Raw genomic sequence first — 25,088 nt, 5'->3', positions numbered from 1 at the left:
GGATCATTTACCAGCCAAACTTTTGAATGTCTTGTTTTTTTCATCTTTGACCCAACAAGGACTTACAGCGGGCACCGTTAAGTTATCTGTCTGCCCTTTTGCATGTTTGCATTTACCTGACCAACTGCCTTTGTTCAAATCATTTTTTAAACTGTTTACTCAACATATTTCCTCCTAAATACTTCATGACTCCACAGTGGGACCTTAACTTAGTTCTTACTATTCTAATGTGCACCCCTTTTGTGTTGTTTCATAGCTGTCCTCTGTTTCCTAATCCAGAAGACTGTCTTTCTCATTGCAATAACTTTAGCTTGTCACATGAGTGAGCTTTAAGCTTCGTCAGACCAGCCACGCTACCATCTTTCTGTACAAATTGGTGCTGCAGTACTTTTTGTTCAGAGTCCTTTCACAGACCCTCTAATCGTGAGAGGTGCTGCTTTGGTACCTATTCTCAAGGTGCGGATTCTGCAGTTTGAAATATCCATCAGCGTAACAAAGTTACATGCCTTCGGAAATGTTTTCTGGCGAATACTCCAAATCACAGTTTCCGCACCACCCTCACGCATCCCCATTTGTTGGAGTAGACTCTTTTCCATCTAAAATGGTCCTGTACTGGAGTCCTGCACAAATTACTGGTTTTTGAGCCATGTGTCTGAGGTCGTCGAGAGTGGCAAGAAAGCAACTCTGATGTCAGCACATGTGGGTGGAGCTTATATTCGGTTCCAGCATCACTTTCAGATCGAATAGGGTTGACTCAACCTACCGGCATGCTGAAAAATCTTTTGGATATTGTGCATCTGAAGAATCTGGGGTTAGCGTATGCACCAGATAGAGTGTAACCAAAGGTGTGGAACTTGCTTGTTTTAGAGAAATGTTAACCCGTCAGTGGAGATCCCCGACGTTCTGTACCAGACATGTGATGTATGAGAATGTTGTCATTAGGAGATACAATACAGATAGGCAGAATTATTTTTGTATTCTCAGATTGACAGCGGATGTGATGGGCCTGCATGTTTTGGGATCCTCTATCTCATTCACAGACACAACAAGCATTGGAAAAGCCAGCATGTCTAGCCTTTGGAACCTAATGGCTTTGCCCATGCCTTTTGGGGATGTTTAACAGCATCAACAAGATGCTGTGTAGCATAGCCTACAGGAAAAAAAAATGCTAATTGGAAGGTGCAATGCCATGCAATTTTATAGGCGTGAGCATGCTTGATGAGACATGCTCGCACATTATGCATGCAAGTTCGGTACTTACTTACTTAGTCTGTAAAACACTACGGGCAGGAGCCCAAACTTTTGCTCAGAAACCTGCGGCTGGTGCTATCGATGGTCATGGTGCAAAATACCAAGGCTGCATAGTCGTGGTTCCACCTCGTGCCTCTTTAATCCACCACTTGACACTATATGCCCCTTTATCTAATTTTTCATGGTCTTTTTCATCTCCGCTTTCTCTTGGTCTCCGTTTCACTCATTCTTTCCCAGCTTCATTCTCCCTTTTGTACTTTTCTCTCTTTCTTTAGATCAGTGGTTCTCAACCTATGGTCAAATTAACAAAGTGTATATAAATGAAGGAGTAAAATTGTAGGCTAAAAATTAAGTTGATATCCTAAGATTGATATGTGGCACCAGTGAAAGTGCATCAAAGAAGATATAGTATGGATGATGGGGGGGGCCTTAATAGAATTAAGAAAATCTCCATCCAGCCTTTCCATTAAAATCATTTTTTATATATATTTGTTTGTGAATTAGATCAAATATTTCATCATTTGTTTGAATGTTTCTGTATTTATTTATGTATTTGCGGTTCAGATGATCAAAAATACTAAGGTGATTAAATGGTGGTCCCTGTGTTCCAATAGTAATTAAGTGGGGGGAGCACAGAATTCAAAAGGTGAAGAACCTCTAGTACTGGTACCCAGAAATTAATGCCTAGGAGCCGCACCTGCGACCTCCGGCTTAATTATCCACTAAGTACGCACCTACAAAATGACACGAGCGGCATTTATATATACATTTTCTTCCAATTCGACAAGAAATGGTGGTAAATTAGCTGATATGGCTTTAGTGACATAATAGTCAAGTTGCAGCTGGTAGATTCCAAACATATTATGCATACAAATCCTAATACTTGAGGAATTTTTCCTTTAAAATTAACTTTAATCTGTTGTAAATCAGAACACTTACCAGGAGAGCTATGCAGGCAAACTGTCACAAAATGTTCACTCTGAGCAAGTATCTAGAGTTGAAGTAAAGATCTCCAAATAGATGGGGCCTAATTCATAAAGTTGTTTGTGGTTTGCACTTGTGTTGCATCTAGCTTACTCCTGAATTCCAGGGGCAAGTCAGGAGTTCCTGGAATCGGGAGTAATCCAGGAGTTCCATGAGCGGAAGTCACAGTACTAATAGCAAAATTGTTAATTCGTATAGCTCTGTAGTTTTTGTATAGTATTTCTAGTACGGTCAATTAACCTGAAACTCTCTCCTTGGCAGTCGAGTAACTGCCTACCCGGTTTATTGTGTATAGTTTGAAAGACAGAATGTATAGTGTCTCGTGTGGGAAGAACTTGGCTTCATGTGTGAGGTTCTGAGGGAGGGGCTAAGTTGTATTGGGGAAGCATGTAGCTGTGCTTAGTCTCTACTGAAAACGATGTACTACCAGTATAAGGTTTTACGAATGAACATACCATGAGCAGTGCTTCATGAAGTCTGATCAGCCGGCCTGCTTCCTATCAAAGTCTTTATTAAATTTCCAAAGGGAGCTCAGTCACCATCCTGTTCACTCTGTATCTGGAACTCCATCCTCCAGCTACAGGAAAGCAGGCAATACACTTCTGCTATCTGGGGAAGCTGTCTTCACCCTCCATATTGTCCCTATTTGCTTTAGTAATTAATACTGTGAGTGAAACTGGAGGGTGAAAATCAGGAGACCTCACTCCAGCATTTTCAATGTTTGCGTCTGTTACTCATATTTTTCTTACATTGTTCGTCTCTCCTTTTTTTCCATTTCTTTTCTTTCCTTCCATCTCTGTGTGTCTCCTCTCACTGAACACAACCTGCTAGCCTTAATGTGTTATTGTATTTCTGACAACTACCCACAACTCGTTTACATCACAACCTCTCGTCCGATGAAACTCCTACCACTGCAACCTAACAATATGGAATCTCATCCAGCTCACCTATTAATCACACAAACCATCTGTATGAGATCACATCTTACTCTTGTTCATTTAATCCACCACTAAGAAACTGGAATGAATGTATGGAATGGGTATCTTAAACACACAAAACTAATCTCAGTAGCCAACAATATTTAGGCTCTAGTTTTCAGTCTCGCTGCAGTCAGCGCCGGGACGCCTTTTTGCTGAGGCAGCTGTTGCGCTTTACAAGTTGAGCTAACATAACATAACCTCTAACCTTGGGTTCCGGAGCAGAGAGCTGCCGGACATAAATTGCTTCAATGCCTCATCAGGGGTAGTAAGCGCTATATAAATGCTGTTTCAATTACAATAAATTAATATAATCTTTAACCGATCTCCGAGCGATGTTTACATTAAAAAAACATGACACAGAAGGTGGAGGTCCTGGCAACAACTTGATTCGTGGTCATCTCGAAGGGGATGATGGGGAAAAAATAATAATATAAAAACAAAACTGGTTCTGGGCATGTTTTGTGAGGCAATGGGATCACACATGAGGGAGAGGCGGAAAACATCCACTCTTCTGGAGAGCTTATACAAAACGAAAAAAGTACTTGTGTGAAAGTGAGAGCAGTATCCTTGTAAAAGATTATAAGTCAGCCAGGCCAAAGGATGGTAAAAATGGTGGATGTCCTGGGATAGACAAAACACACAAGATGGGACAAGATGGACAAGGAAAGCCATCAAATAAGAACCAAGCTAATAAGAGTGACCATAAATCTAGTTAATTGTGAGCAATGGGTCATGTGTAAACCCACTGTACATTCTCAGTGAACCCACTGTAGATGTTATCCAACCAGCTTGCGCTGTCTGGTAGGTGCGACTTAAAAAGCTGCAAGGTCTGTCCTGGGATCGAGGGGTGCTGCATATGCGGACTCGGAGTACGCTGTATCATTGGCACAACACAGACAGTTAGGAGACAGGTTTCAGGAAAGCTTATTTTTTCACACGATCAATAATCCGATTGGGCTGAATGCTAGTGGTGCTAATGTTTTGGGGCCTTACCGCCGACCTCTTCGGCCAGCACGGCGCACTGTGGCTCTCATCCTTCATGTGACCACCGTCCAGGCCCATACTAGAAGATATGGGAATCTCAGGGCACATCGCACGTTGCAGGAGGGGGCCCTCATTTTGTGTTACTTAATTGCCAATGTACTTAGTATCAAAGCAGCTGGTGAGGTGACTGGAAGCCCCAGCAGCCTTTCTCTGCTAGCTTTGTTCAGAAAGTTGCATGGACTGCAAGTGCGGACATTACTTTATTACTGTGCCACAAGTGGAATATTGAAATGGGAAGAATCGTCCTCTTAAGCATAACGCATGCAGAATATGCCGTTTTATACAGCTTTTTTTTATGGCGAATATTTTAAAACCCGCTTGTGTTGCGAGCCTTCATTTTGATTTTAGGTTTGTATGCGCCAAAATTATTTGTTTCAATTGATTTGACCTGCAATCCCTTCTTGCACAGTTTGGCGAGATCTAATTGGCTCCCCTTCTGTGCTGGACTGTACCACACTTGCTCCTGCTGCCCTGTTTATTCATGGAGGCTGGCCCGGGAGCTTTGGCATGGCCTCATGTGCAGGCGGGCGGCGAGTCCGTGAAAAGACGGAGGCACGCTCCAGGCTCTCATGGCAGAGATATGATTTTAATACGCAGTTTTATGAGCAGAGACAGCCGGAGCAGCAACAAGCTGTAACAGTGGCACTGAAGCCCAGCCGCCTTGGCGTTAGCATATTCCTCAGCACAAGGCAGCGTGTGCCTGCTGCTTCTGCTGCTTTACTGCTCCCTAGGAAAGGGGGAGGGCCGGGGCTGGCAGAATTGTACCCATATAGAGGTTTTGTTTGTGATGCTAAGTCATGTGGTATACTGTACTTTAAGTTGCCAACCTGCCTCCTCCACAGTAGGCGATCTTTGCTGCAGTGCACTTGGAAAAAGAGCCCTGTGCCATGCATACTGCTTCGTACATCATGCCGTCGAAAGCCTTGCCGGTAAATGCTCTCTGTGCGCCTGACACACGATCTTGCTTCTGTTTCCCTTGTGCAGTGCTTCTGCAGCACGGAGCGGACCCAAACATCCGAAACACCGATGGCAAATCCGCCCTGGATCTGGCCGACTCTTCCGCCAAAGCAGTCCTCACAGGTAAGAAATCTAAACTGATGTACCGAATGTTTTTCTGAGATGCCGACAGCCTCCCCTTCACCCCGCTTGTCAGTTCGCCTATCCTTGAAAAGCAGAGCAGGGCATTTATTTACTACCCCTAGGACGCAGCTTATTGTGCTCATGTGACCATGCCGTTTATTTTCCGACTGTCACACATCCATGGCTTGTTTGTCCCTTTTTTTCGGAAACCGACAGCAGTCGCACATTTATTTCTTTTTACTGTATTTTCATGGAGCAGTTTACCGATGTTGAGTCCCAGCGTCTCTCAGCCTTTGCTCGTTTTTTTTCTAAGACCTTCACACTCGAGCGACCAAGGACGCATTGGAAGTTTTGATGGGCAAGCCAACCTGCTGCCTTATTAACCCAGATCCTCCGCTGATGTGACGTTCTGCCATTTCCCTGGCCTCCCAGTTTGTATCGCAGTGCAGGCAGAATCCAAACCTTCTCACTAAGTATTAGTATTCCGTGTTTGTCTGTTGTGCACAAAATCGGCCTTGATGCAAGTATTTTTGACTCCGAAGCTTCATTGCTTTTTAAAAAAAATGCTAGTTTGCTTGCATAAACAGCAGTCACATTAGCTTGTTCTAGTATGTGGAGCATAACTCAATTTTGAATGCCAGTTTTGCCTTTAACAATTCAGTTTTAGTGGGTAGCTTGAGGTGGCCGTTTGCCTACAGGACTGATTTTGATTCCCGAATTTAATGCATTGTTTTTCGCTGTTCGTGGCCAGATTAAGCGCGGCTGCAAATAACTTGTTTTGAGACTTGGTAACCTACTATAAAATTATATAACATCAGAATGATAGGAGCAGTTTGACGAAAAATAATACAGTAGGTAGAAATGTGTGTTTTTCTATGCATTTACAGTTTAATTTCTTGTCATTTTTTTCTCTTGTGAAAATGTTAGTTGGCAACACAACATAGGAGGTAGTACGAATCTTTTTAAATGTCCAAGATAGCTCATTTTGCTAGTCAGTTTATTTTGTGTAACCGTATTTTTATTTTATTTTTTATAAATGCATTTGACCCTTCGTCTGTAGTTGAATTGAAGCTTGACTCCTTGTAGTAAAAAAAAAACCTAAAACAAACCGCAATGAATTATTAAACCGCCTAGTAAAAATGTGTTAAAAATATTTGTTATTTGTAATATAATCTTTATTTAGATTTATTAGGAGATAAGACAATAATACATCCATTATCAGGGTGCAAAACATTTCAGTGTGGTAGCATTAAGATCAATTAAACAGTCAAATCATAACACAACCCCCCTCCACTTCCACTGTTCTTGTGCTGAGTCACTTCATAGATAACGAGTCAACTGTGGGTGTATCGTGAGTAGGTTCATGAAGAAAGAAGAGAAAGGAGGAATGAGAAAATGAAAAGGAGTAAGAGGGTGTTCAGTCTTTGGGCCCCCATGCCCTCACTCGTCATCACTGTGTTCAGGACTGCTTTCTGCAGGGTTGTCCCCTGTGGTTTCTTTAAGTTCTGAGAGCATGGCTGCCCATGCCTGTAGGTCGTCCATTAGCTCGTCGTCTCTGCAAACATGCTTCATACGGATCTCTTCAGCCATCACACATTCCTTAACTTCTCTAAGTCAGTCTGCATATTTTGGAGGATCCACTGGCTAGCAATCCAGTGCTTAGCAAGTAGTAGACAGAGCAGGATACATTTACTGCTGAGTTTCTTCTTGATGGGAGAAGGAATCAAGACCCATAAAACTGTTTTCATTTTAAAAGGAATGCTCCACCCGGTGGCTTTGTTGATGTCCTTCACTATTGCTTTTCTGTAGGGATTCAGGGAGGAGCAGGACCAGACCATATGTATAGTATTTCCCACATTGTGGGCATTAGTCACTGCATGTGGTGTAGATGGCATGTAGGGTTTTAGGGCAGATATAGGTTTGATGAACATAATTATATTGTATCAATTTGAATCTAGATTTGGAGCTGACCAATTTCACACCTTCATGAACGGTGTCCCAGTCTTTCGTGGACATAGGGTCCTCCAGTGCTTCCTCCCATTTGACTTGAACGTGAAGCACCGGATTGGGGACTTATGCTCTGAGGGCCTTGTAAATGTTAGATATCGATCTCCGCCCTCCTGCCATGTTTAATAGTCACTAGGGTATCGAAGGAACAGGTGCATCTGGAAACGACAGCCAGAGGTCCTGAGCAGTCACGGGGATCTTTGCGTATTGCAGTAACTGGCCGCTACCTAAGGTAGAGGATGTTAAATTATCCTGAGTGATAAATTGTCCGGCGGGATGAAGGTGTCCTAGAGTGTTACAACTGCCATCTTTCCATTATTGGACAAACTTGGAGACCGCTATCTTTAAAAAGGGTTGGAAGGACCATATTGACATATCTAGGGCGTATGGTGCTCTGTTCAGTATCCTCACGACTGCTCCCTCCCAGGCCTCACAGACCATGTGCACCGGAAACAACGCATACGATGGAACTCTCAAACACCTCATCAAAATAACAGGAAGAGGGTTGTCTCCATATGAGCCCTCTCCCCAAGTACGCTAAACAGTGGGAAGACCCACACACTTCCATTTGTTGGCCCAAAGCAATTCCACCAACAGGGTGTCAAAGGTTTTGAAATAGCTATGGTGAATTGGATAAAGGGTCCCCTGGAGGACATATAGGCATCTGGGAAGTATGATTATTTTAGTGGTTACAACTCTGCTCATCAAGGAAAGGGGGAGTTCTTTCCAGAAGTGAACAGAGGGTCTTAGACCCTCTATTACTCTCTCAAGGTTTAAATCTAGGAAGGATTGTGAGGCGTGGACCAACCTGATCCCAAAGTATTTTACTCCGTCAGAGGCCCAGGGAAATCCTGTTGCAGTAAGTGCTCCCAGTAATATATTTACCAAGTTGCACAGTGGGAACAGGGTACATTTTGTGGGGTTGACTCTGGGGCCAGATAGCTCGCTCAAGTCACGCGTTGTCACAAGGAGTATTGGGATCGAGTTTTCAGGTTGAGTCAAATAGATCAGGGCATCTTCAGTGTAGAAGGAAACCAAATGGGTGTTCCTTCCCGCTGTGATCCCCCAAGGATGCAGAACTGTGTGGAGTTTCTTCACCTTGGGCTCCTTGCAAGCGCTAAGAGATGGGGCGACAATGGGCACTCCTGTCACATTCCCCTGTGCAATGTAAAGGAATCGGATACTTCCCTCACCGATCTCACCCTGGCTCGAAGGGATGGATATAGTTGTTGGTCCAACTAATAAAGTTAGGGCCCATGCCCATTTTTTTAAGTACCCGTCACAAATAGAACCAATGTAGGAAGCTGAACACCTGTTCAGTGTCTAAAAGGGCTAAGGCACTAGGGGTCTGTCACACTTGAAGGGCATGGAATATGAGGGAAAGGCACCTCCGGTGATGGAGGGTGCTCCGTTAACGAATTAAACTCTATTGATCACGGTGGACCAGAGTAGAGAGATGAGGTAGCAGACATGCCACAACAATTGTACTAATAATTTTAACCTCAACGTTCAGTAACATTTAGGCGTTAGGAGGATGCCACTAAGGGGTCTTTTCCTAGTTTTTGTAGCATTATTATTAGGGTTCCCTCCTGATACACCTCTAATAATTTATTGCCTACTTATTTTGCATAACTGTGGTAAGATTCAGCGGGAACCCCATCCTCTTGGGCAATGGGGAAATTCAACTGTGCAGCATCAGTGGGATCGAATCGCTGGTAGTGGTATATCTGCCAGGTGATCTCCTACAGTGGCCACCAAAAATCCCCCCCCCCCCCCCTCGTGCCTGCCGTAAGTCTCACTGAGGTGCAGCTTAAAGACTTTTTTTATGGCTCGTTGGTTACAGACCAAGGAACCCTGAGCAGTCTGGAGGTAGGTGTTTTATGTTGCAAGAATTACATAAACATTTTGCAAATAAGCCTCCGTGCTTTTTGTCATAATTTAGTGCTTCATTGTTATGCGGTGTATTAAAATCATACCCCTAAAAATAAACTGTTGACCCATCTAATATCTATTAATTCAAATGTATTTGTGACCATCACATGTATCTGAAAGAGACAGTTATAGATTCCTTACCTTCGAATTCTCCCAGGTGTCAGACTGGATCCAGATAATCTTTTTTTTTTCTTAGCTGTACCCCTGCACGTTGGTCGACCCCCGCATCTGTCATCGGCGTTGTGGGTGACATCGCGCTGCCTACTTAGATGCTGCCCCTGCACGCCGATGTCAGTTCTTTCCACGCCAGCCTAGTGCAGATCCAGAGAGAGCTATCCCTTTAGTCACTTTTTGACTAAGCCTTTTTTGTATTTTTGTCCACTTCTGTTCGAGTCCTCGAGGATAGTCTCCTCGTCAGACCGGCTTCAAACCCTGAGAGGCCGGTCACAAACTGATGTCTTTGACGGACCAACACCTTGTGTGCCTTTGGTGTCTGGAGCGTGACAACGACCCGAAGTCGTGCTCTGACTGCTGGGCCATGAATCCAAAGTCTTTGTGGGAGCGATCCTGAAAGCTCTTGGAGGCCCGGCAGTCAGCTCCGTGTCGCTCCCTGTCTCGCTCGAGGGGAAGGTCTCGAGACCGCTCGCGGAGCCTTCACACCATGTCCAAGTCTTAAAAACCCTCGGGTAAGTCTAAGCACAAGAAGATGGCGAAGAAGCACTGGCGCTCTTTGCCTTCTCCCTGTTGGTTGGCTGACGCGATGCGGGATCCAGAGTGTCGTCGCTCTAAGGCATCATCTTCAGTGCCTCCTTCAGGGACGACTCTGCGCCTCCCTCCTTGTCGGGGTGTCCCCTGCCCAACTTCGTGCATTTTACGAAGCCCTCCACAGTATCTTTGGGCAGCCCAACTCTACCGGTTTGCCTTCCTGCCCCGTGGAGCCGTTCGGGGGTCCTGGGCCTTCGATACCGGCCGCTCCGACCCTGATGCAGGAGGGCCCCTGGGCCTGTATCTGGATTGACGCCGGTCGACCTTCCCCCGGTGCTTGAAGAGCCGGACTGGAGAGAGGACATGGGTGACGCCAGTGGCCCGGACACTCCCCCAGACCATGACATGCTTTCTCCACCTACCGTGGCTACGGAGGATCGAGCGTTTTATGCTGTGGTGCGAAGGGCAGCTGAGGCCTTGGGTCTGGAGCTCCCTTCAGTGGCAGTCAGGACTAACCTCCTCCCAGAGGCGCTTCAACCGGCGGCAACCTCCTCTGAACCCCTTTTACCGGTCCTCAAAGCCCTCACTGATGTCCTTCTGGGCACCTAGTCCAAGCCCAGCACAGGGGCTCCTGTGGAAAGGACAATTGCCCGCCCCCATTGCCCGTCTTCAGGCGACCCAGTTTTCCTCACTCAACAGGATTGTAGGGCTACGGCCAGATCATTCGGCCTAGCTTCCTGTCCCCCCCAGTCTGCTTTTTGCTCCCTTCGTGGCTACGGAAGGGACACCCCACTGTGTCCAGCCCAGCCACTGGTCCATGCAAGCTGCCCATATGTGGGGCTGCGAACGTGGGACCTAGCGACCTCATGAGTCTGTCAGTCCACCCTCTTTCCACCCTGCAGCAGCCTCTAAACCCTCCTAGTCTGACCCTTCAGGGCCATCAATGGCCAGTGGGTGGCAGGATTTGCCCTCACCTCCCCCACTGGCAATACATCATGTCGGACAGGTGGATTTTGCCAATATCCTGAAGGGGCTACTCCCTCCATGCCACAGTCTTTCGATCGCATGTCGGAGGATCATTTGGCACTTCTCCTCTAGTAAGTCTTGCCTCTCTTGGCCAAGGGAGCTATCGAAAGGGCTCTTGTGCCAAAAGTAGGTTGTGGTTATTGTTCCTGCTACTTTCTGGTGCCTAAGAAGGACAAAGGCCTGCGTCCTATTCTAGACCGCAGGGCCCTCAACCGCTTCCTCCGCAAGAAGTTCAAAATGCTTATGTTGACTCAGGTCCTGTCTGCCCTTGACCCCGGAGACTGGATGGTGGTGTTGGACTTGCAGGACGCCTAGTTCCATATTCAAGTTCTGCCAGCCCACAGACGCTACATGCAGTTCACAGTAGGCCATGGGCATTTTCAGTTCACCATGCTCCCCTTCGGCCATACTAGTGCCCCTTGGGTGTTCACTAAAGTGATGGCGGTAGTCGTAGCTCATCTGCACAGATCAGGGGTTCCAGTCTTCCCATATCTCGACGACTGGCTGTTGAAGGTGGGTTCTCCCCAGGCTGTCGTCTCCCACCTCCAGACAATGGCGTAGCTCCTGCACTTGCTGGGGTTCACTATAAAAGTGTCGAACTCACACCTGACTCCCTCTCAGACGCTCTTTCATCACAGTGCAGTTTCAGGCCTATCCTCCTGAGCAGCAAGTCTGGGATATTCAGGCTATGATACTGATGTTTAAGTCTCTATCCTGGATTTTGGTGAGAATTACTGTGAGGCTGCTGGGCCTCATGACCACCTGCATCCTGTTGGTGGAACTTGCCAGGTGGCATATGTGGGCTCTGTAGTGGGACCCGAAGTTCCAGTGGGTGCAGCATTGGGGGAATCTTTCTGACTACGTCCAGATCTCGGAGGGAAGTATACTGCAGTGGTGGTTAACGGACCAGGATTGGGTCATAGGCAGATCCCTCTCCCTTCCCCAACCAGAACTCACGGTGGTGACTGATGTATCACTCTTGGGGATGGGGTGGCCATCTGGGAGAGGTGGAGATCAGAGTAGTCTGGTCTCTGGTGTAGTCCGGGGTCCATATCAACCTGTTGGAGCTTTGGGCGACCCTGCCTGGCACTCACGGCATAACTTCCCTCCCTCAAGGGGAAGGTTGTGCAGGTGTTCACAGACAACAACACTTCCATGTGGTCCTGCAACAATCTAGGCGGGGTCGGGCCGTGGACCCTATGTCGAGAGGCTCTTCACCTTTGGACATGGCTGGAAAATCATTGCATGACACTGGTAGTTCAACACCTGGCAGGTCCCCTGAACGCCAGGACGAACTAACTCAACCGACGCCTTTCGTCATGAGTGGAGTTGCGGCCTCCTTTACGCCTTTCTCACTTCTGTCCAGAGTGCTGAGGAAGGTCAAGCGCGACTGGGCACAAGTCATTCTTCTGGCTCTGGACTGGGCACGAAGAGTCAGGTTCCCCCAGCGCATGAGCATGTCCATCGGTCTGCTGATCAGCCTGCTCCTTCAGGAGAATCTTCTGTTGCAGCAGCAGGGGATGGTCCTCCACCCTGACCAGTCCAGCCTCCACCTCCTTGCGTGGAGATTGAGCGGCAACAGTTGACAGCTTTCGACATTTCGCCCAAAGTATGTAACGTAATCTTGGTAGCCAGGCGTCCCTCCATGAAAATGATATGCGACTGTCAATGGAATAAGTTTGTGTCATGGTGCACAGCAAAGGCTATGGATCCCCTCCCTGCCCCTCTTTCTGAGGCTCTTGTGTTAATCCTTTCTTTGGCCCAGCAGTGCTCTGCTCTGGGCACTATAAAAGGCTTTCTTGCAGCTATTTCTGCTTTCCTTCGGCTACCAGATGAGTCCTCTTTATTCAAGTCCACTATTGTACACAGATTCATATAAGACATTATTCATCTCTTTCCTCCATCCCCTTTCATAATGCTCCAGTGGGACTTGAATCTCATTTTAACTTACCTTATGTGTGCTCCCTTCGAGCCTCTTCACAACTGTCCTCTGAGGCTCCTTTCCCTGAAAACTGCCTTTCTTGTTGCTATCACCTGTGCTCGCACGATGAGTGAGCTTCAGACTCTTTCTTCTAAGCCCCCTTTCTTCTCTGTGCATCTGAACAAAGTGGTGCTTAGGACAAGACCCTTGTTCCTTTCTAAAGGGAGGGTTGCACCTTTCCACATAGGACAAACAATCACTTTGCCCACCCTTTTCCCGCCTTCGCATCCTTCCAAGGAGGGGAGACTCCACTGCCTGAACCCTAAACGTGCGCTGTCTTTATACCTTGACCGCACCAAAGATTTCCGGGTGGATGATCAACTCTTTGTTGGCTATGTGGGTACCAAGAAAGGTCAGGCTGTCCAAAAGTGCACCATCTCCTGATGGGTTGTCCTTTGTATTACAATCTCTTACGCTTTAGTGAAAAAAGAGCCTCTAGTGGGGCTGCATGCTCATTCCACTAGGGCTACCGCAGTAGCTACTGAATTGGCACATGGAGTCCCACTCGTTGACATCTCCCAGGCGGCAACTTGGGCATCTATGCACACGTTCAGGAGACATTACTGCCTGGACATCCAAGTCGGGAGGGGACCGCTACTTTGCCCATTCTTCCCTCCAGGATTTTCTGGTGTGAACTTGGTTTGCCGACCCCACTCCGGAGTTGGTATTGCTGGGGTATCTATTCTAAGATAAGGAACCTGTAACTAACAATATCTTTCAGATTAACTTTACCTTTGGTAACGATGTATCTGTAAGAGACATAGGTTAGTTATAAATTCCTTACCGCCCCACCCATCCTCCCTGCTGTGCGAACTGACTTCTAGGAATAGGGACTCCCTTACAGGGCCCTAGTTGTGGGGCACCAGTGGTCAGTGTCTTTCATGGCTCTGTGCTTCTGGCATGGAAAGTCGTGTCAGAACTGATGTCAGCTCGCAGGCCCTGCATCTAAGTAGGCCCTGCATCTAAGTAGGCCCTGCGATGTCATCCCGGTGATGCAGACGATGGACACGGAGTCGACTGATGCCACCTGCTGACGTGCAGTGAGTACTGCTAAGGAAAAAAAAAATCTCCGGTTCCAGTTTGACGCCTGTGGGTAATTCTAAGGTAGGGAATCTATAACTAACCTATGTCTCTTACAGATAAATCATTACCGAAGGTAAGTAACTTGTTCTTTTATCTTGCTGCCAAGTGCAGCATTGGACAAATCTTATAATCCTTTTTTGGTGAAACTGCATGTGTTCTTACATGAATTTGTTTATGTGCATGTGTCCATCAATGCGTTTATACACCTTTCGCAATGCCTGGTATCTGTTAACTTCTTTTGGAATCTTCAAGCGAGTATGTTAAAACTGGGTATCTTTACGGTTCTTCTGCTTAGCTGGTTTCGTGTTGGAAAAACCATGTTGACTTAGCAAAACTCCACTTTTTTTCCAGTCTGGTGTTGCCTGGTGGGTTAATTTAACAGTATTTATAGAGCTCACACAGGCCACCGTAGTCAAAGCACCACAAGTGTGGTCTGCCTAACGGACATTAACATTGCATCGATTCTTCTAACTTGGCTTTGCTAGGGATGACAATTTAATATGTTTCTTCAACAAGAAGACACGGTTCTGGAGCTGTTAAGTGCAGTGGTTTCAAAAACAAATTGTCCCCCCCCCCTCCCCCCCCACCCTACAGGAGAAATCTTATATATTTTCATTAAGTTGATCCTGGCACGAATTTTGTTTTATGCAACTCCTCCTGCTTAACGAAATTCTACTTTTCTTAATGTAGGTTATGGCGAGGAGGGTGTTGCAACAGGTCTGTTTTTCTGTCTCTTAAATTTGGTGATTGGACTTTTAATTACAGTAAAGAAGTAGGCACTCTACACTCTGGGATATTTCAAAGTATTTATTTTCCGTCTCAAGGAATCGTGTCCTTGTCAACAGGGGCCAGAGACCAACTGCTATGTCTGGAATGCCCTGGTGACATAGAGGCATTCCAAGACATAGCTGCATTCTGTGGTATGCATCACCACACTTCTCCCTTTTTTCCAACAATATACAATTTATACATTTAAGGAATAAACAACGGCATTACTATCTAAATGTAATGGCAACAATATTTCACATAAAGTAAAGACCCTTAAAAACAATTCAAAGCTTAAGTCTATCTACAAAACTAACACAATACTTCTTGCCCCTTGTTAAAAAAAAACAAAAAACTATGTACATAGGAAAAAAAATGGAAGAAAAATTTAGCATACTCAAAAACACCATGGCTTACTTGCAAACAAAATACTGCAATTTCTTTGATGCACACCTATAACAAGAATGTCTTCTTATTTTGACATCCATGCGCCTTCTAAGGTTTTCTCCACACAAGTTTTTACAGACGGCACCATCACCATGAAAGCTTGGATCTAAAGCTGTATGAGAAGCGCTTCACCAGTTCCCATCCATTGACTTAACTGAATTTTTTTCGTAACTCACATATTCACAAAGTTATGGGTTTTTGACATGCACCCAGTCACCCACTTTAAGTTTGCTTACACTTTTTTTTTCCTCCACCGTTCGTATTCTTTAGATTGGATTTTTGCAGAGCTCAGTTTCACTGCTCACACACCTCAACATTTAACGAAAATAATTTAATCATCCAAAAAGGATACATGATGGTGCAGCTTTTCTTCCATGCATTAATTCAAAAGGTGTTTTTAATTAACACCATGGGGTGTTGTCCGATAGGACCATATTAACCCTTCAATGGCTTTATCCACATCGCACTTAAATGTTGATATGGTATGCATCACTACAGACGGTTGAAAGAATTCCTTAAACGCACTTTCTTTAATTATTAATGAATTTGGAGAGCTAACTCATTTAAAACACTCTTTACTGTGTGCTGGAAAAGGAGAAACAAAGCACGCTTTTATGATCGTTTCCCCCTAGGTGTTCCCCCTTAATTTGGTCATAGCCTCTTGTTTTATATCATTCTTCGAAGACTGGGATGTCTAAGGTCAGAACTGCCCCATGCAGTATTTTCTGTTGTTGACGCTTTACACGGACACCCTTTTTCTTTAGCTTTTTTTTTTTTCTGGTTGTGTGAAAGACTTGATTTATGGATGCCTCAAGTGCATTGTGTGCATACCCAATTTACTTAGCGTGTGTGTGTGTGTAACGCGCGCGCGTACGCGTGTCGGGGGGAAGCAGCGCGCGTACGCGTGTCGGGGGGAAGCAGCGCGCGTACGCGTGTCGGGGGGAAGCAGCGCGCGTACGTGTGTCGGGGGAAGCAGCGCGCGTACGTGTGTCGGGGGAAGCAGCGCGCGTACGTGTGTCGGGGGAAGCAGCGCGCGTACGCGTGTCGGGGAAAGCAGCGCGCGTACGCGTGTTGGGGGAAGCAGCGTGTGTGTCGGGGGAAGCAGTGCGCGCGTGTGTGTGTCGGGGGAAGCAGCGTGGGGGGAGAAGGAAAAGCTGGGTGTGGGTCGCGCGCGCGGCGGGGAAGGAAGCTGGGTGTGGGTCGCACGTGCGGGGGGGCAGAAGGAAGCTGGGTGTGGGTCGCGTGTGCGTGGGGAAGGAAGCTGGGTGTGGGTCGCGCACGCGTGGGGAAGGAAGCTGGGTGTGGGTCGCGCACGCGTGGGGAAGGACGCTGGGTGTGGGTCGCGCATGTGGGGGGAAGGAAGCTGGGTCGTGCGCACGGGGGGGAAGCTGGGACGTGCGTGGGGGGGGGGGGGGGGGGGGGAAGGAAGCTGGGTGTGGGTTGTGTGTGCGGGGGGAAAGGAAGCTGGGTGTGGGTTGCGGGGGGAGGAAGCTGAGTCGTGCGGGGGGGAATGAAAGAAGCTGAGTGGGTCGCGTGCATGCAGGGGGAAGGAAGCTGGGTGTGGGTTGCGTGGGAAAGGAAAGAAGCTGGGTGTGGGTCGCGTGTGGGGGGGAGATACGGAAAGAAGCTGGGTGTGGGTCGCGTGTGGGGGGAGAGAAGGAAAGAAGCTGGGTGTGGGTCGCGTGTGGGGGGGGGGAGAGAAGGAAAGAAGCTGGGTGTGGGTCGCGCGTGGGGGAGAAGGAAGCTGGGTGTGGGTCGCGAGAGAAGGAAGCTGGGTGTGGGTTGCGCGTGGGGGGGGGAGAGGAGGAAGCTGGGTGTGGGTCGGGGGGGAGAGAAGGAAGCTGGGTGTGGGTCGCGTGCGTGTGTGTGTGTGCGTGTGTGTGTGTGTGTGTGTGTGTGTGTGTGTGGGGGGGGGGGGGGGGAGAGAAGGAAGCTGGGTGTGGGTCGCGCGGGGGGGAAGGGGGGAGAGAGAGAGAAGGAAGCTGGGTGTGGGTCGCGCGGGGGGGAAGGGGGGAGAGAGAGAGAAGGAAGCTGGGTGTGGGTCGCGCGCGGGGGGGAAGGGGGGAGAGAGAGAGAGAAGGAAGCTGGGTGTGGGTCGCGCGCGGGGGGGGAGAGAAGGAAGCTGGGTGTGGGTCGCGCGCGGGGGGGGAGAGAAGGAAGCTGGGTGTGGGTCGCGCGCGGGGGGGGGGGAGAGAAGGAAGCTGGGTGTGGGTCGCGCGCGGGGGGGGGAGAGAAGGAAGCTGGGTGTGGGTCGCGCGCGGGGGGGGGAGAGAAGGAAGCTGGGTGTGGGTCGCGCGGGTGGGGGGAGAGAAGGAAGCTGGGTGTGGGTCGTGCGCGGGGGGGGGAAGGAAGCTGGGTGTGGGTCGCGGGGGGGGGAAGGAAGCTGGGTGTGGGTCGCGCGGGGGGGAAGGAAGCTGGGTGTGGGTCGCGCGGGGGGGAAGGAAGCTGGGTGTGGGTCGCGCGGGGGGGAGGAAGCTGGGTGTGGGTCGCGCGGGGGGGGAGGAAGCTGGGTGTGGGTCGCGCGGGGGGGAGGAAGCTGGGTGTGGGTCGCGCGGGGGGGAGGAAGCTGGGTGTGGGTCGCGCGGGGGGGGAAGGAAGCTGGGTGTGGGTCACGCGGGGGGGGGGGGGGAAGGAAGCTGGGTGTGGGTCGCGCGGGGGGGGAAGGAAGCTGGGTGTGGGTCGCGCGGGGGGGGAGGAAGCTGGGTGTGGGTCGCGCGGGGGGGGGGGGGGGAAGGAAGCTGGGTGTGGGGGGGGAAGGAAGCTGGGTCGCGTGGGGGGGAAGGAAGCTGGGTCGCGTGGGGGGGAAGGAAGCTGGGTCGCGCGGGGGGGGAAGGAAGCTGGGTCGCGCGGGGGGGGAAGGAAGCTGGGTGTGGGTCGCGTGCGGGGGGGAAGGAAGCTGGGTGTGGGTCGCGTGCGGGGGGGAAGGAAGCTGGGTCGCGCGGGGGGGAAGGAAGCTGGGTCGCGCGGGGGGGAAGGAAGCTGGGTCGCGCGGGGGGGAAGGAAGCTGGGTCGCGCGGGGGGAAGGAAGCTGGGTCACGCGGGGGGGGGGGAAGGAAGCTGGGTCGCGCGGGGGAAGGAAGCTGGGTCGCGCGGGGGAAGGAAGCTGGGTCGCGCGGGGGGGGGGGAGGAAGGAAGGAAGCTGGGGTCGCGCAGGGGGGGGGAAAAAGGGAAGGAAGCTGGGTCGCGCGAGGGAGGGGGGGGGAAAGGAAGCTGGGGTCGCGCGAGGGAGGGGGGGGAAAGGAAGCTGGGGTCGCGCGAGGGAGGGGGGGGGGGAAAGGGAAAGGAAGCTGGGTCGCGCGAGGGGGGGGGGAAAGGAAGCTGGGTCGCGTGAGGGGGGGGGGGGGAAGGAAGCTGGGTCGCGTGAGGGGGGGGGGGGGAAAGGAAGCTGGGTCGCGTGAGGGGGGGGGGGGGAAGGAAGCTGGGTCGCGCGAGGGGGGGGGGGGGGGAAGGAAGCTGGGTCGCGCGAGGGGGGGGGGAAGGAAGCTGGGTCGCGCGAGGGGGGGGGGAAGGAAGCTGGGTCGCGCGAGGGGGGGGGGGAAGGAAGCTGGGTCGCGCGTGAGGGGGGGGGAAGGAAGCTGGGTCGCGCGCGAGGGGGGGGGGGGAAAGGAAGCTGGGTCGCGCGAGGGGGGGAAAGGAAGCTGGGTCGCGCGAGGGGGGGGGGGGGGAAAGGAAGCTGGGTCGCGCGAGGGGGGGGGGAAAAGGAAGCTGGGTCGCGCGAGGGGGGGGGAAGGAAGCTGGGTCGCGCGAGGGGGGGGGGGGGAAAGGAAGCTGGGTCGCGCGAGGGGGGGGGGGGGAAGGAAGCTGGGTCGCGCGAGGGGGGGGGGAAGGAAGCTGGGTCGCGCGAGGGGGGGGGAAGGAAGCTGGGTCGCGCGAGGGGGGGAAGGAAGCTGGGTCGCGCGCGAGGGGGGGAGAAAGGAAGCTGGGTCGCGCGCGAGGGGGGAGAAAGGAAGCTGGGTCGCGCGAGGGGGGGGGGGGGAGAAAGGAAGCTGGGTCGCGCGAGGGGGGGGGAAGGAAGCTGGGTCGCGCGAGGGGGGGGAGGAAAGGAAGCTGGGTCGCGCGCGCGAGGGGGGGGGGGAAAGGAAGCTGGGTCGCGCGCGCGAGGGGGGGAAAAAGGAAGCTGGGTCGCGCGCGCGAGGGGGGGGGGGAAAGGAAGCTGGGTCGCGCGCGCGAGGGGGGGAAAAAGGAAGCTGGGTCGCGCGAGGGGGGGGGGAAAGGAAGCTGGGTCGCGCGAGGGGGGGGGGAAAGGAAGCTGGGTCGCGCGAGGGGGGGGAAGGAAGCTGGGTCGCGCGAGGGGGGGGGAAAGGGAAGCTGGGTCGCGCGAGGGGGGGGGAAGGAAGCTGGGTCGCGCGAGGGGGGGGAAAGGAAGCTGGGTCGCGCGAGGGGGGGGGGGAAAGGAAGCTGGGTCGCGCGAGGGGGGGGGGGAAAGGAAGCTGGGTCGCGCGAGGGGGGGGGGGGGGGGGGAAAGGAAGCTGGGTCGCGCGAGGGGGGGGGGGGGGGAAAGGAAGCTGGGTCGCGCGAGGGGGGGGGAAAGGAAGCTGGGTCGCGCGAGGGGGGGGGGAAGGAAGCTGGGTCGCGCGAGGGGGGGGGGGGAAGGAAGCTGGGTCGCGCGAGGGGGGGGGGAGAAAGGAAGCTGGGTCGCGCGAGGGGGGGGGAGAAAGGAAGCTGGGTCGCGCGAGGGGGGGGAGAAAGGAAGCTGGGTCGCGCGAGGGGGGGGAGAAAGGAAGCTGGGTCGCGCGAGGGGGGGGGAGAAAGGAAGCTGGGTCGCGCGAGGGGGGGGAGAAAGGAAGCTGGGTCGCGCGAGGGGGGGGTGGGAAAGGAAGCTGGGTCGCGCGAGGGGGGGGTGGGAAAGGAAGCTGGGTCGCGCGAGGGGGGGGGGAGAAAGGAAGCTGGGTCGCGCGAGGGGGGGGAGAAAGGAAGCTGGGTCGCGCGAGGGGGGAAAGGAAGCTGGGGTCGCACGAGGGGGGGAAGGGAAGGAAGCTGGGTCGCGCGCGAGGGGGGGAAGGAAGCTGGGTCGCGCGCGAGGGGGGGGAAGGAAGCTGGGTCGCGCGCGAGGGGGGGGAAGGAAGCTGGGTCGCGCGCGAGGGGGGAAGGAAGCTGGGTCGCGCGAGGGGGGGGGGAAAGGAAGCTGGGTCGCGCGAGGGGGGGGGGGGGAAAGGAAGCTGGGTCGCGCGAGGGGGGGGGGGGGAAGGAAGCTGGGTCGCGCGAGGGGGGGGGGGGGAAAGGAAGCTGGGTCGCGCGAGGGGGGGGGGGGAAAGGAAGCTGAGTCGCGCGAGGGGGGGGGGGGGGGAAAGGAAGCTGGGTCGCGCGAGGGGGGGGGGGGGGAAAGGAAGCTGGGTCGCGCGAGGGGGGGGGGGGGGGAAAGGAAGCTGGGTCGCGCGAGGGGGGGGGGGGGGGGGGGAAAGGAAGCTGGGTCGCGCGAGGGGGGGGGGGGAAAGGAAGCTGGGTCGCGCGAGGGGGGGGGGGGGGAAAGGAAGCTGGGTCGCGCGAGGGGGGGGGAAAGGAAGCTGGGTCGCGCGAGGGGGGGGGGAAAGGAAGCTGGGTCGCGCGCGAGGGGGGGAAAGGAAGCTGGGTCGCGCGAGGGGGGGAGGGGGAAGGAAGCTGGGTCGCGCGCGAGGGGGGGGGGGGGGGGGGGAAGGAAGCTGGGTGTGGGTTGTGTGTGCGGGGGGAAAGGAAGCTGGGTGTGGGTTGCGGGGGGAGGAAGCTGAGTCGTGCGGGGGGGAATGAAAGAAGCTGAGTGGGTCGCGTGCATGCAGGGGGAAGGAAGCTGGGTGTGGGTTGCGTGGGAAAGGAAAGAAGCTGGGTGTGGGTCGCGTGTGGGGGGGGGAGATACGGAAAGAAGCTGGGTGTGGGTCGCGTGTGGGGGGAGAGAAGGAAAGAAGCTGGGTGTGGGTCGCGTGTGGGGGGGGGAGAGAAGGAAAGAAGCTGGGTGTGGGTCGCGCGTGGGGGAGAAGGAAGCTGGGTGTGGGTCGCGAGAGAAGGAAGCTGGGTGTGGGTTGCGCGTGGGGGGGGAGAGGAGGAAGCTGGGTGTGGGTCGGGGGGGAGAGAAGGAAGCTGGGTGTGGGTCGCGTGCGTGCGTGCGTGTGCGTGTGTGTGTGCGTGTGTGTGTGTGTGTGTGTGTGTGTGTGTGTGTGTGTGTGTGTGGGGGGGGGGAGAGAAGGAAGCTGGGTGTGGGTCGCGCGGGGGGGAAGGGGGGAGAGAGAGAGAAGGAAGCTGGGTGTGGGTCGCGCGGGGGGAAGGGGGGAGAGAGAGAGAAGGAAGCTGGGTGTGGGTCGCGCGCGGGGGGGAAGGGGGAGAGAGAGAGAGAAGGAAGCTGGGTGTGGGTCGCGCGCGGGGGGGGGAGAGAAGGAAGCTGGGTGTGGGTCGCGCGCGGGGGGGGGGGGAGAGAAGGAAGCTGGGTGTGGGTCGCGTGCGGGGGGGGGAGAGAAGGAAGCTGGGTGTGGGTCGCGCGCGGGGGGGGGAGAGAAGGAAGCTGGGTGTGGGTCGCGCGGGTGGGGGGGAGAGAAGGAAGCTGGGTGTGGGTCGTGCGCGGGGGGGGGAAGGAAGCTGGGTGTGGGTCGCGGGGGGGGGAAGGAAGCTGGGTGTGGGTCGCGCGGGGGGGAAGGAAGCTGGGTGTGGGTCGCGCGGGGGGGAAGGAAGCTGGGTGTGGGTCGCGCGGGGGGAGGAAGCTGGTTGTGGGTCGCGCGGGGGGGAGGAAGCTGGGTGTGGGTCGCGCGCGGGGGGGGGGGGGGGGAGGAAGCTGGGTGTGGGTCGCGCGGGGGGGGGGAAGGAAGCTGGGTGTGGGTCACGCGGGGGGGGGGGGGGGGAGGGAAGGAAGCTGGGTGTGGGTCGCGCGGGGGGGAGGAAGCTGGGTGTGGGTCGCGCGGGGGGGGGGGGGAAGGAAGCTGGGTGTGGGTCGCGCGGGGGAAGGAAGCTGGGTGTGGGGGGGGAAGGAAGCTGGGTCGCGTGGGGGGGGGAAGGAAGCTGGGTCGCGCGGGGGGGGAAGGAAGCTGGGTCGCGCGGGGGGGGAAGGAAGCTGGGTGTGGGTCGCGCGGGGGGAAGGAAGCTGGGTGTGGGTCGCGCGGGGGGAAGGAAGCTGGGTGTGGGTCGCGTGCGGGGGAAGGAAGCTGGGTGTGGGTCGCGTGCGGGGGGGAAGGAAGCTGGGTCGCGCGGGGGGGAAGGAAGCTGGGTCGCGCGGGGGGGAAGGAAGCTGGGTCGCGCGGGGGGAAGGAAGCTGGGTCGCGCGGGGGGGGGGGGGGGAAGGAAGCTGGGTCGCGCGGGGGAAGGAAGCTGGGTCGCGCGGGGGAAGGAAGCTGGGTCGCGCGGGGGGGGGGGAGGAAGGAAGCTGGGTCGCGCAGGGGGGGGGGGAAAAAGGGAAGGAAGCTGGGTCGCGCGAGGGGGGGGGGAAAGGAAGCTGGGTCGCGCGAGGGGGGGGGGGGGGAAGGAAGCTGGGTCGCGCGAGGGGGGGAAGGAAGCTGGGTCGCGCGAGGGGGGGGGAAGGAAGCTGGGTCGCGCGAGGGGGGGGGAAGGAAGCTGGGTCGCGCGAGGGGGGGGAAGGAAGCTGGGTCGCGCGAGGGGGGGGGAAGGAAGCTGGGTCGCGCGAGGGGGGGGAAGGAAGCTGGGTCGCGCGAGGGGTGGGGGGGGGGGGGAAGGAAGCTGGGTCGCGCGAGGGGTGGGGGGGGAAGGAAGCTGGGTCGCGCGAGGGGGGGGGGGAAAGGAAGCTGGGTCGCGCGAGGGGGGGGGGGGAAAAGGAAGCTGGGTCGCGCGAGGGGGAAGGAAGCTGGGTCGCGCGAGGGGGGGGGGGGAAGGAAGCTGGGTCGCGCGAGGGGGGGGGGGGAAGGAAGCTGGGTCGCGCGAGGGGGGGGAAGGAAGCTGGGTCGCGCGAGGGGGGGGAAGGAAGCTGGGTCGTGCGAGGGGGGGGGGGAGAAAGGAAGCTGGGTCGCGCGAGGGGGGAAGGAAGCTGGGTCGCGCGAGGGGGGGAGGAAAGGAAGCTGGGTCGCGCGCGAGGGGGGGGGGGGAAAGGAAGCTGGGTCGCGCGCGAGGGGGGGAAAAAGGAAGCTGGGTCGCGCGCGAGGGGGGGGGGGGAAAGGAAGCTGGGTCGCGCGAGGGGGGGGGAAAGGAAGCTGGGTCGCGCGAGGGGGGGGAAAGGAAGCTGGGTCGCGCGAGGGGGGGGAAAGGAAGCTGGGTCGCGCGAGGGGGGGGGAAAGGAAGCTGGGTCGCGCGAGGGGGGGGAAAGGAAGCTGGGTCGCGCGAGGGGGGGAAAGGAAGCTGGGTCGCGCGAGGGGGGGGGGGAAAGGGAAGCTGGGTCGCGCGAGGGGGGGGGGAAAGGGAAGCTGGGTCGCGCGAGGGGGGGGGGAAGGAAGCTGGGTCGCGCGAGGGGGGGGGAAGGAAGCTGGGTCGCGGGGGGGGGAGAAAGGAAGCTGGGTCGCGCGAGGGGGGGGAGAAAGGAAGCTGGGTCGCGCGAGGGGGGGGAGAAAGGAAGCTGGGTCGCGCGAGGGGGGGGAGAAAGGAAGCTGGGTTGCGCGAGGGGGGGGAGAAAGGAAGCTGGGTCGCGCGAGGGGGGGGAGAAAGGAAGCTGGGTCGCGCGAGGGGGGGGGAGAAAGGAAGCTGGGTCGCGCGAGGGGGGGGAGAGAAAGGAAGCTGGGTCGCGCGAGGGGGGGGGAGAAAGGAAGCTGGGTCGCGCGAGGGGGGGGTGGGAAAGGAAGCTGGGTCGCGCGAGGGGGGGGTGGGAGAAAGGAAGCTGGGTCGCGCGAGGGGGGGGTGGGAGAAAGGAAGCTGGGTCGCGCGAGGGGGGGGGGGAAAGGAAGCTGGGTCGCACGAGGGGGGGGGGAAAGGAAGCTGGGTCGCACGAGGGGGGGGGGGAGAAAGGAAGCTGGGTCGCACGAGGGGGGGAAGGGAAGGAAGCTGGGTCGCGCGAGGGGGGGGAAGGAAGCTGGGTCGCGCGAGGGGGGGGGGGGGGGGGGAAGGAAGCTGGGTCGCGCGCGAGGGGGGGGAAGGAAGCTGGGTCGCGCGCGAGGGGGGGAAGGAAGCTGGGTCGCGCGAGGGGGGGGGGAAAGGAAGCTGGGTCGCGCGAGGGGGGGGGGAAGGAAGCTGGGTCGCGCGAGGGGGGAAAGGAAGCTGGGTCGCGCGAGGGGGGGGAAGGAAGCTGGGTCGCGCGAGGGGGGGGAAAGGAAGCTGGGTCGCGCGAGGGGGGGGGGAAGGAAGCTGGGTCGCGCGAGGGGGGGGGGAAGGAAGCTGGGTCGCGCGAGGGGGGGGGGAAAGGAAGCTGGGTCGCGCGAGGGGGGGGGAAGGAAGCTGGGTCGCGCGAGGGGGGGGGGAAGGAAGCTGGGTCGCGCGAGGGGGGGGGGAAGGAAGCTGGGTCGCGCGAGGGGGGGGGGGAAAGGAAGCTGGGTCGCGCGAGGGGGGGGGGGAAAGGAAGCTGGGTCGCGCGAGGGGGGGGGGGGGGGGGAAAGGAAGCTGGGTCGCGCGAGGGGGGGGAAAGGAAGCTGGGTCGCGCGAGGGGGGGGGAAAGGAAGCTGGGTCGCGCGAGGGGGGGGGGGGGGAAAGGAAGCTGGGTCGCGCGAGGGGGGGGAAAGGAAGCTGGGTCGCGCGAGGGGGGGAAAGGAAGCTGGGTCGCGCGAGGGGGGGGAAAGGAAGCTGGGTCGCGCGAGGGGGGGGGAAAGGAAGCTGGGTCGCGCGGGGGGGGGGGAAAGGAAGCTGGGTCGCGCGAGGGGGGGGGGAAAGGAAGCTGGGTCGCGCGAGGGGGGGGGGGAAAGGAAGCTGGGTCGCGCGAGGGGGGGGAGGGGGAAGGAAGCTGGGTCGCGCGAGGGGGGGAGGGGGAAGGAAGC

The 25,088-nt window shown here is 55.4% G+C and overlaps 1 protein-coding gene across 4 annotated transcripts in view; it reads left to right on the top strand.

Moving 5' to 3' along the window:
• Nucleotides 1-25,088, top strand: part of LOC146866435 (poly [ADP-ribose] polymerase tankyrase-1) — a 555,840-nt gene that overhangs the window by 48,336 nt on the left and 482,416 nt on the right. For all 4 annotated transcript variants that reach the window (XM_085636500.1, XM_085636501.1, XM_085636499.1 and 1 more), the window contains exon 3: nucleotides 5,244-5,339. In XM_085636500.1, coding sequence (XP_085492626.1) covers nucleotides 5,244-5,339 — 96 coding nt within the window. The remainder of the gene's footprint in view (nucleotides 1-5,243; nucleotides 5,340-25,088) is intronic.

Source organism: Triturus cristatus, chromosome 2_1 (assembly GCF_964204655.1).
Source record: "Triturus cristatus chromosome 2_1, aTriCri1.1, whole genome shotgun sequence".
NCBI classification, from domain to species: Eukaryota; Metazoa; Chordata; class Amphibia; order Caudata; family Salamandridae; genus Triturus; species Triturus cristatus.
The sequence above is the reverse complement of the archived record's forward strand: the minus strand, read 5'-3'. Positions and strand labels throughout refer to the sequence as shown.